This window comes from Cucurbita moschata, unplaced genomic scaffold, assembly GCF_002738365.1.
Source record: "Cucurbita moschata cultivar Rifu unplaced genomic scaffold, Cmos_1.0 Cmo_Scf00005, whole genome shotgun sequence".
Lineage (NCBI taxonomy): Eukaryota > Viridiplantae > Streptophyta > Magnoliopsida > Cucurbitales > Cucurbitaceae > Cucurbita > Cucurbita moschata.
The window spans coordinates 904711-915757 of record NW_019268521.1 but is presented as its reverse complement, the minus strand read 5'-3'; the positions used below and the strand labels follow the sequence as shown (position 1 = coordinate 915757).

Here is an 11047-nt window from a genome sequence, read left to right as displayed (position 1 = left end):
TTTTTTTTTTTTTTTTTTTTTTTTTTTTTTTTTTTTTTTTTTTTTTTTTATGATCCGAACAAGATTCACAACCCAACTAGAGTTGGGTTGGATTCTAAACTCTATTTTTGAGTTAGTCCGGTTGATTTGACTAAAAAAATCTCCAACCTACGAACTGTACCAAAATTTTCAATTATCTAAAACTTTAACGCAACCTCGTTGGAGTTTGGATTAGGTAGTCATAGTTGATCGAGTCAGCAAGTGAAAAAGATGGTATTACTAAACTTTTGCAAGTGAAAAATTTGCACTTTCTTTTGTCACAACGTAACTTTCATGAACTATAACAGCCTAAGACCTCTGCTACCAGATACTGTCCTCTTTGAATTTTCCCTTTCGAGACCACACCCTTGTAAAAAAATCTTTTTCGTTCTCCTCTCCAATCGATATGGGATTTCACAATTCACCCCTCTTTGAGGCCCATCGACCTTGCTGACACTCGTTCCCTTCTCCAATCGTTGTGCCCCCCCCTCCTCCTCCTCCTCCTCCTCCACCACCAATCCACTCTCCTTCGGTGCCTAGCGTCCTTGCTGGCACACCGTCTCGTGTCCACTCCCTTCGGGGCTCAACCTCCATGCTGGCACATTGCCCGATGTTTGGCTCTAATATCATTTATAATAGTCCAAGCTCACCACTAGCAAATACTGTCCTCTTTCAGCTTTTCCCTCAAGGTTTTCAAAATGCGTATGTTAGGGAGAGGTTTCCACACCCTCATAAACAATGTTTCATTCTCCTCACCGTGGGATCTCACATGAACCATTTTCTTACACTTTCGTGGCGCTTTGAGTAAATCTATCCAAAGTGTTCAATAATTTTTGAAGTGTGGTTATAAATTGGTGGCTCAAACCGTAACATACAATGTATTGAACTGAGAAATCCAGAGAATCAAATCTTTTTCCATTCTAATTCAACCCAATTCTCAAAGAACTCAATAAGAAGAAACTGGTACAAATCAGATAATTCATATTATGAATTGCCCCACACTTGGGGGCTTGAATGTTAATTTATTTTCTTCTTTTCCATTTTCCAGGATGCATATGAAGTAAGAGTAATCTGTGTAGAAAACTTATCTAATCTTCGATCGACAGGCGAGTTGAATTGGGCAGTCTCCGACCATGAATAAATGAACTAAACAGATGTAATGCTCTTGATGGCTGCGCATAAGGTACCATATGAGCAGCGCCTCTTACTGTCGCAAACGTCAACAGATTTCCATACTCGATCGCCCAACCTCCGACCTGCCCATGAACAGCCATGGCTTAAGATGGAACCAAAATTCAGAAGAACAAAAGACTGATGAAACAATTAGAATGCAGAAACTACCTGGCCTTTGTGGAACCAAGTCCCGTATGGGACCGTGATCTTGAATTTCATATCATGAGCGAGTTCACGGACGAGCGTTCGAGATCCCAACAAGGGTACGACAGAATCTTGATCCCCACTACAATGGAAGATCAGGCCAACTAATACATCAACTAGATAACTACTCTGTTTCTTGCTTCTATTTTTGTAATACGAAACTAAGTTACCTGAAAACCCAAACGTGAATTCGATTTTCGATTATCCGTTTGAGCAATGGAAGTATGTCGATGTTACCATCCGTGTCGCTGTAATTTATTAGACTGTCAATCAAGCTCACAAAATGTCAGGTTCCTGAAATGGATTTAGCAATGTACAGTGCTTGAACATGAGCAAAACTCCTGCTATTTAACAAAGAATGAGTACTTTTTCTATTCGAAATCGATCGGTTTTGCTTTTATAAAAGCTACTATTTCGCAGTATCACTTACGAACTGCACATCGACCAGCTGTAAGGTAATTTAGTTCGGTTAGCATGAAGCGCTTTCTGAACCTCTGGAAGGTTGAAGTAGAATCGTCTTTCCATGGTCATGCACACATCGACCCCCAAGCTTATTTTAGTAGCCTGCAAAAGATTAGATCGAAACTTAGGCACTCAACTAGAACGAAATAGAAGAATAAATTGAACGAAGATGTAGTCGATACCATTTTCTTCAACCGTAGCTCTTGCTCCACTATAGATGGATAGCACACGTCGAGGATGACGTCGTAATAGTTTATGTAATCGCCAACAATGTGGTTCGCTATGGATATGGCTTCATTGCACGAATGTGTCACATTGTGAGGACTCGAAAAAGTATAATCCTCGAAGTCACATTCGTTCATGATGGTTAGACCGATTTCATCCGAAATCATCCCATGCGACCAATAAAACTCGTACGATGCTGGAACATCTCTATCGAGTTTCAATAGAGGGTTCCCGATCTAAAACGACAAACCCATTTGAACTGTAAATAAAAGTATAAAGAAAACAAACTGTATTATCAAATTACTATACTTCTTACAGCAACTCCTTTGATATTGAACTTGAAACCACTGGACTTTTCATTATGATCCAACAGAGCAATAGCCAACTGTGGTATGTAATGCCCTGTGCAATAAACGCGAAACTATTAACCGACATTCTTCCAAACTAAGCTACGAAAGAGAAATTCTCAATCCGAATCTGATTTCTAAAACATGTCTGCTAAGGAGAAGTTTCCACACCCTTATAAAGAATGCTTCGTTTCCCCCTCCAACCGATGTGGGATCTCACAATCCACCTCCATTTGGGACCCAGCGTCCTCATTGGCACACCGCCCGGTGTCTGGCTCTAATACCATTTGTAATAGTCCAAGCCCACCGCTAACCGATGTTGTCCAAACCCTAGAATGAACAACTGATCTCTCAAAATGACAACAAGCGAATCGATTCAAGAAATCAAGTTCTACACTAAGGTATCAACAACCAAACTCGCTTATCACCAAAAAAGACAATTCGATCTCGTTCATGTTTAACAAACCTGCATAACTTTCGCCCGTAAGATACAACGCTCTAGCTTTGAACGATGGAAACTTCTCGTACCAATTCATCATAAACATATGCATATCCCTGGCTGCGACGAACAGATAATTATACTCAACTTCTTAACTTATGAACCAAACATCCTAAATCATCTAAACCCGACATCGACGTAAACGATTTCCCTTACCAGCAGAGGCATCTCCACAGTCATAATCTGAACTTGTGTTTGAATATGACCATCCAACTCCAGCAGGAGATTCAACAAACAGAAGATTTGAAGCTTCAAATGATTCAAAATGAAACTCAGTTGCTTCAAATTTCAAACTAAATTGACAATGAAATCTCTCATACCTTTATTCCAAGACATGGGGTTTGTCCTAAGGCTTCTTCCATCCCCAGTGGGATAAAAAGGACCCAACTCTGTGAAAGCACCTCCACCAACGGAAGAACAACCAGGCCCTAAATGATTTCAACCACAAATTCTCTTTACAATGATTCTAATCTATGAACAGTCAACAAAAACAAGTATTACATGATTTGAAGAACAAAAAATGGATCAAAATGTGATTCGATTGAAGAAATTAAGAACATAAAATGATCAGAAACCTCCATTGAGCCATAGAGTGAGAGGTTTGATCTCTGGCTGCTGCTCTGCTTCAACGAAATAGTAGAACAAGCTCCTTCCATTTTTGACATCCACATCGACATACCCAGCATACTGTTTGAACCCAACAGGCGGCTGTCCCGGCAGCCGCAGCACCAGATCTTCACTAGGAAAACCCTCAACTCTGCCGCCGCTGCTCAGTAACCAGAAAAAACCAAGCACAAGCAAAACCCCATCAAAAACCCACAGACCCATTTCAGAAATCCACCGTAACCCACAAAAATAAACAAACCCCTCTTCCTCCTTCAACGGATTTCAAAGGAATTTAAATTAGAAAGCAGTTATTGGCGTTTTGAAAACCAAATTCTGTTTGAATGAGCACGTGAATCTCTGCCACTTTAAAGAAAAAGGGGTGAAGTGGAAGAAGTGGGGGCGAGGGAGGGGCAAAGCTATGTGCATGCGGGGCTTGAGAGGTAAGAAATGAATGATGAGAGTGAGAAAAGAAGCGTTGGGAGCTGTGAATCAATAAATGGCATGAAATTATCCAATTCTACAGTATTTTTCGTCTAAATCTGCTCAAGAACTAGCAGCCAAGGCAGCAAATTATGGATTACTCTTGTTCACGGGTTTTGTGCAAACAGTTTTTTTTTGTTTTCCTGAAAGATAAGGAATTCATTCCGTTTCGAGTTTAGAAGAAGAAATCTTGACGTAATGTGTTAGAACAAGGAGTTCATCTCTTGTGACAAAAGAAGTTATCTTTCAATATATATATATATATAGAAAGATGATAAAAAAAGGAGTATTAGGATTATGCACACGCTATAAAATTCATAATATTTTAGTACTCGTATTGTGATTTGGGTTAACCTATTCTTTTAAAATAGAGATAGTTCAACTGTCTAGATCATATACTTATGACCAAAAGAACGGAAGTATACACACATAATGATATAAATTAGAGAGATCTATTTTACGTGTGGGGTTGAGGTCTTGGAAGGGACCTACCTAAAACAGAGAGGAGATTCCTCGTTTAGACGGGAAATGAGAAATATTTTTTCCTTATTAGATAAATGAGGCGAAGGACAAGATTATATTCTCGTCCATATCCCTGCCCAGTTTCTCGCCCCATCTCGTCTTGTCCCTGCCTCGTTTAATATGAATATATTTTCAACACATATATGATTTTTAGCTATATTAGATAAATGAGGCCAATGACAAGATTATATTCTCGTCCTTGTCCCTGCCCAGTTTCTCGATCTGTCTCATCTCGTCCCTGCCTCGCTGAATATGAATATATTTTCCACACATATATGATTTTTAGTTATATTAAACTAAAAACTAAATTGTAGGCTTTTATAATGTATTAAAATTTGAATTTTTTAAAAATTAGATGGGTTGAAATATATTGATTTATTAGTAAATTAAAAAAATTATATTGAAAAATGATAACTTTAAAATAACTATTTAAAATAAAAATAATAAACAGAAAAAATTATTGTAGAGAACTCGATCCTAACAAAAATAAATGGAGAATTTCGATGAATGAAATAAGTGGTGGGGATAAAGACGGGACCTGCCCTACTCGGTGGCTAGCAAGTGAGAGTAATTATGAGAGAGGTACACCACTTGAGTGACATTGGTGGTGGTAGTCTAACACTCGATCTATATCATGAATTTCATACACACGTTGTAATTGGAACTACGAATTTTCAATATGTTGTGGTGGACACATTGATGAAAGGTTGAAAGGGTTGTAAGTTACGAGTTTCGTTCATAAATTATTACCCTTTGTTTAAAACGTAACTCTCGTGTGTTGGAATGATTTGAAATCATTTTTGGCGTTGTGTTATCATGAAACAATTGACTTGAAGTTGAAAATCAATTAGTGAAAATACTATTAAGAGATGGAGGCGTACAAATGTCACAAACGTACTAAGAAAATAATAAGTTGTGATCATCACGTACAGGCATTAGAACGCGATACATGAGTGGCTCCCTGACGTGCCTCATGAAGACGGAGAAAGATAAATATCATGATGCGATTGAAGAGAAGCTAAAGCACAAGCAAGAATACACACCGATGTCATCAATTGTATTAGAGACATGCTTAGCGGAGGTCAGATTGAGCCTCGGGCCATAATCTCAAAAGTTCAAGTTTTATCGTGAGATTTGACAAGCGACTCTAGAGCTAAATCTGTATAAGTGAAAGAAGTAAGCTTGCCAAATTTGGACACTACACAAACGTTCTGCATTAACATCTCCTCATCGAAATTTCATGTTTGAAAATGAGTTTTAGAGGACAGTGTCAGGTGGCATGAAATTGAGAGGCTGAATTATATTGTTGCATTACCTGGGACGATTTGCACGTCAACACCTCAATTGTACATGGTCGGGTTGGGTTGAGAGATTTTTTTAAAAGTTCGAGTTGGTTGGATTGGTAACCCAACCCAACCCAATCATCTATTTTCGGGTTGGGTTGTCAAATTTAATTTTTTTTTAAATTTTATTTATCCGCCATTTATAATTAGATAAAATATATTAAAAGTTCATAAACAAACACAAATCAATCCATAATTATTAAAAAAAAAATTGTGATATAATAATGTTATAACAAATAGATAATAAATATATTAGAATTTATAATATACTTTAAAATTATATATATATAATTTATGAACATAAAACCTATTCGTTTTTGTTTCGAAATAACTTAAGATGTGTAAATAATAAACCTTTGTATTATATAATAAACAGCATATTTAAGATGTGAATAATTATTTAACAATAGTATAAAATGTATTAATAGTTAATAATATAAAAGAAATTAAACAAAATAATAAAAAGATTTGCCTAGCTTCAATTTCGGGCATTAGTGTCCGATTAATACCATTCTATCAAATACATTAATATACAAAGATTCTTAATATATTTTATATATTTTTATTTGGCTCGGGTCAATTCGGAAGTTTTGCCTACAACCCGAAACCAAATTGATTCCGTTCAGGTTCAGAAAAATGAACCCAATCCTACCCAAAATATTAATCTAACCCAACCCAACCCAACCCAACTCTAGGTTGGTTCGGGTTGAATGTACTAGAAAAAAAACAAAAAATCTTTAATAACAAGCATTTTATGCAAGATTAAGCCCATGCCCAGGCCCAGGACCATGCCCAGGCCCAGGACCATGCCCAGGCTCAGGACCATGCTCATGCCAGGCCCATGCCAGGCCCATGCCAGGCCCAGGCCCAGGACCAGGCCAAGGCCCGTGGCTTCGTACCCGGAGCCCCATACGGCCACTGAATAGTAAAATGAGGAAACCAAATTAGGGTTTCTGCATCGAACGCCTATATAATCACAGTAGCCGGTATCATCAGCCATTGTATCTTTGGGAATCATCATCTTCTTCTTCTTCTTGTTCTTCGTTTGAGAGTCCTGTGTTTGATTATAGTGTTTTGATTTGTCAATTAGAGTAACAAGAAGTGTTTTGGCAATGAGGATTCTTTGAGATTGTCATGCACCACTCTGATGATGTTTAACATCAGTCTGTGATGATAAGTTTCTCTAAACCCATTGATCTGAGCCTCTTCTTTCTCTGTATTCTCTTTGATCCTCTCTTGTTCTCTGTTTTATGTTCAAATCTTGCCTTCATAATCTTCTTCTGTTGGTGTAGTGAAAGTCGCTTTGATTCTCTTTTTTCTCTGTTTTATGTTCAAATCGTGCCTTCATCTTCTTATTCTGTTGTTGAATTCGTTGTTTGAGGAATGAGATTTTAATTTTGAAGTGAAGGAGATGAAGTTAAGGAACCAAATGATGGGCGTCTTCTTCTTCGGAAGATGCAACCATGATGCGGACCGAATAGCTTTTAGCTTGTGGATCAATTTTGGCATCTGATGGTTCCTTGTTTCATTATTATTGAGCGATTTGAACGCTTAACCTTCTGAATAAATGTACCTACTGGACATAGCCAAAGTTCTTCGTTTAAGCAAATGAGAGGATTTTTTTTAATCAAAACGTTTAAGAAAATAAAGCTTTTGGCTTGGAAGTATTTAGGTGGACGATTCACGATAATCTAATTTTGTAGTAAAGGACATGATTTTGGTGAAGATTTGTCTAATGAACAAATTTTTCGTGAATTTTTGTATTTTGAGGAAGCCGAATTTTTCTTATATATTCGTGATCTTCTCCTTAATTAGCCAATAAGAGACTTCAAAGGGGCTGACAAGGCGTGTTCTCTTACCATGGAAAGTCAAAGATCTTGGTGGCATGATAAGGAGAATTTCATTGGACCCAGAAATGATACATTGGAAGAATCTTTTGGCTCTCTTGATTACAGCAACAATAACGTCACCAATATGAGCATGTCGTCGGTACAGGAAAGAAAAGAAAGAAAACTGGAAAAAAGCATCAAAGATCTTGGTGGCATGATAAGGAGTCCTATAAAAGATGGATTGAGACTTCCTTGGGATCTCTATGTACTTGTTTAGTTGTACATGGGAGACAAGTCATGAGAGAATGTTACTATGAATAAAGTGAGTTATGATCCTCACACGTAGTTACAGAAGGTAGCAGTACATAAGTGTTGATCAATTGGTTAGATAAGTGTTATGATGCTATTGAGGATAGTGCATCATCTAATACACCAAAAAGAGGGCATTCAAATCAAGCTGAGGCATAAGTAAATTAGAGGCAACGATATCAGACAAACTTGATAAGGGTTGGGTATGGCCCTGAGTCTTAACCTCAATAGTTGTGGTGTGCCTTGATGCTATTGAGGATAGTGCATCATCTAACACACCAAGAGTACATTCAAACCAAGTTGAGGCATAAGTAAGATAGAGGCAACGATATCGACAAACTTGATAAGGGTTGGGTATGGCCTTAAGCCTTAACCTCAATAGTTGTTTTAGTATGGGTTTGAGCATATAGCTTTGTAGTTAAGTTTGTATATATAAAATATGAATATTCTTCAAATTTGGTGGTGTTGATTGGACACACGAGAAACGCTCCATGAGATTGTATGACCCAAAATCAGATATACTACCAAACCAAATATGAATCATAATGTACGGTAGGAGAAGCATGGTGTCAGTTCTCTACCACCTCTACCCATATGTTTGAGGTTGATATATGCCAGTATGGAAACTAAAATGATTTTGGATGGAAACGGGAGGGTTTAAAATCGGATGGAAATGGGAGGGTTCATGTCTCAATAAATAAAGCTTGGATGGATGTATGTATAGGATCTCCCAACGGATGACTAGGATGACATCCTAAAACTTAAGATTATATCACGATTTAATCAATAGATATCACATAAGGAACGAGAACCTGAGACACAATTTTCTTTTTTCTCTTAATTTATAGTTGTTATAGAGTTTATTACAATTTTCTTTTTTCTCTTAATTTATAGTAGTTATAGAGTTTATTTTTATGATTGGGACTAATTAAAGAAGTAGCTTAATCTGTGTAATTTATAGTAGTTATAGAATTTATTTTTACTAGAAAAGAAATTGGCTGGCGTCACCCGGACATGAATTGGAGACCTTCAGTATGTTAAACTGACGTGATAACCACCAACTACACCACGACAATAGAAAAAGAAAAAGAGAGAGAAAGATTAAAGGATGTCATACAACAAGCTATCAGGAAATTGAAGGTTTAATTTTCGAGAGATCATCCTATTAATTAATAATAAATAAATAAACTTTCGTAGAATTCGACATAAATAAAACTAAGCTTATTATTTATTCCATTATCGAGTTATAGGATTTTTCTTAAGAAAAACGATACATAATATTTATTTTTGCTCCCTGTCCATCAAATGGTGTCGTGGTGTAGTTGGTTATCACGTCAGTCTAACACACTGAAGGTCTCCGGTTCGAATCCGGGCGACGCCATGTTTTACGATTTCTTTTGTTTATTTTTCTCATTTGTTGGTAGGTGATTTGATACCCAGGTAACACTTAATTTTCCAAAAATCACACTTCATTTGCCATATAATGGAACTACTTGAATCCAGTGGTTCACTAAGGTTGCTTGCTCACGAGGATCAATCATTTGAGAGATTCACGTGCGTCTGATAATTGGAATCAATTTGAGGAGTCGTTTGATGTTAGACTTGAGACTTTAGGATATTACACTAACAAGCCTTTTATATATCAGGTGTGTTTGGGCGTAGCTATTCTGTAACGATCCTATTTTTCTATTAAAACACTATGTTGTAACTACATGCATGGTATGTCTTGTATACGTGGAAAAATTCATTTAAAACATTTTATAAACGATGTCATGGACTTAAATGTTCAGTTTCATGGACTATTCTTAAGGGTACGATTTAAACATAAATGCAACTACTCTAGCTTCGCCTCCTCAACATTGTCATCATCTCTAGAGGGATATCTTACCTTCACCTACAAATAAGAGTGACACGTGACTTAAATATTTTAATAAATACTAGTAAGTAACCCTACTATTGGGGTCAGAAAATGCATACACAAGAAATCACGGGGTAAGTAACCTTATTGTTGGGGTTAGAAAATGCATAACTAATCATTGTAGAACCTATTTTTTCATAAAAATATTTCATGAGTTTGAACTCTACTTTCTCATTTGGGAGAATATTGGAGGTGTAGTACTTCTCTACACATGACCCATGAACACACATGGACCCATCAGGCAGATGTATACGTAACTCCTGGGCCTACTCTTTAGCTAGCGTACACTCATACTATCGAAAGTCACGGAGGAAAAGAAGTATGCATAGTATCATGGTGTGCATGTATTGTAATATGAAATTATAATGTATGCATTCGTACTAATCATAATGGAGAAGTATCCCAATGCATGAGATCCTAGCTTTAAATCATGTCATAAGCTTATGTTTCAAGGCATAACTCCATTCTTTTTATGTCATACCATTTCTATAAAACCTGGCCATATTTTTCATGATTACATACATAGCCTTCTAATGTTTTATAAGCATAGATCGGTCATATTAACATAGTTTACATGTCGTGACACATAGAGCATATAACATAGCATAACATATTATATATATTTATATATATCTATATATAAACATAATATAACATAGTACACGTCATACAATCATAAAACATGATACATGCAGGGGCCATAGGGCACATGTCCGTTCGTGCAACAATCAAATCATCCAACCAAGCCAACATGTCAATTACTTAGTTGTGCTAAGCCAAAGTCATTATGTTCCCTTGATGTTAGAATTCTAATATAGAAATTGGATCACCTAATTTGCATAAAATAATCTAAACTTAGCTTCAAATAATTTAAATGAAATAAAAAGTAGTCCTACTAACAACTGTCTCCAAAACGTGTAATAAAAAAGGTCTCCCAAAGAGTTGAAATTAGTAAGAAAAGGTCCAAGCGTATCAGACACAAGTTGGATCAGTCAAGAAGTTGAGCTAGAGTAGTCAAAAAATATATTCTCTGACTGGATCCGAACCGCCCAAATGAGTTGAAACAGAGTAATTGTTTGTAACGGCCCATATCCACGGCTAATAGATATTGG

At 36.7% G+C, this 11047-nt stretch overlaps 1 protein-coding gene and 2 non-coding genes across 3 annotated transcripts; 2 read left to right on the top strand and 1 right to left on the bottom strand.

Annotated features, from left to right (window-relative positions):
* Nucleotides 1–912: 912 nt before the first annotated feature.
* On the bottom strand, nucleotides 913–3991 carry LOC111443582 (serine carboxypeptidase-like 42). Its single transcript, XM_023081463.1, has 10 exons — nucleotides 3504–3991; nucleotides 3249–3356; nucleotides 3085–3177; nucleotides 2896–2988; nucleotides 2399–2484; nucleotides 2040–2318; nucleotides 1826–1959; nucleotides 1566–1658; nucleotides 1360–1477; nucleotides 913–1274 (listed from the first exon to the last, which is right to left on the bottom strand). Exons 1-10 carry the CDS (start codon nucleotides 3754–3756, stop codon nucleotides 1107–1109), a joined length of 1425 nt encoding a protein of 474 aa, XP_022937231.1. The 5' UTR covers nucleotides 3757–3991; the 3' UTR covers nucleotides 913–1106.
* A 2995-nt stretch (nucleotides 3992–6986) lies between these two features.
* On the top strand, nucleotides 6987–7084 carry LOC111443723. Its single transcript, XR_002710558.1, has one exon. It is a non-coding gene; the product is annotated as a small nucleolar RNA Z221/R21b (small nucleolar RNA).
* A 2240-nt stretch (nucleotides 7085–9324) lies between these two features.
* Nucleotides 9325–9398, top strand: TRNAV-AAC. Its single transcript has one exon. It is a non-coding gene; the product is annotated as a tRNA-Val (tRNA).
* Nucleotides 9399–11047: the final 1649 nt, after the last annotated feature.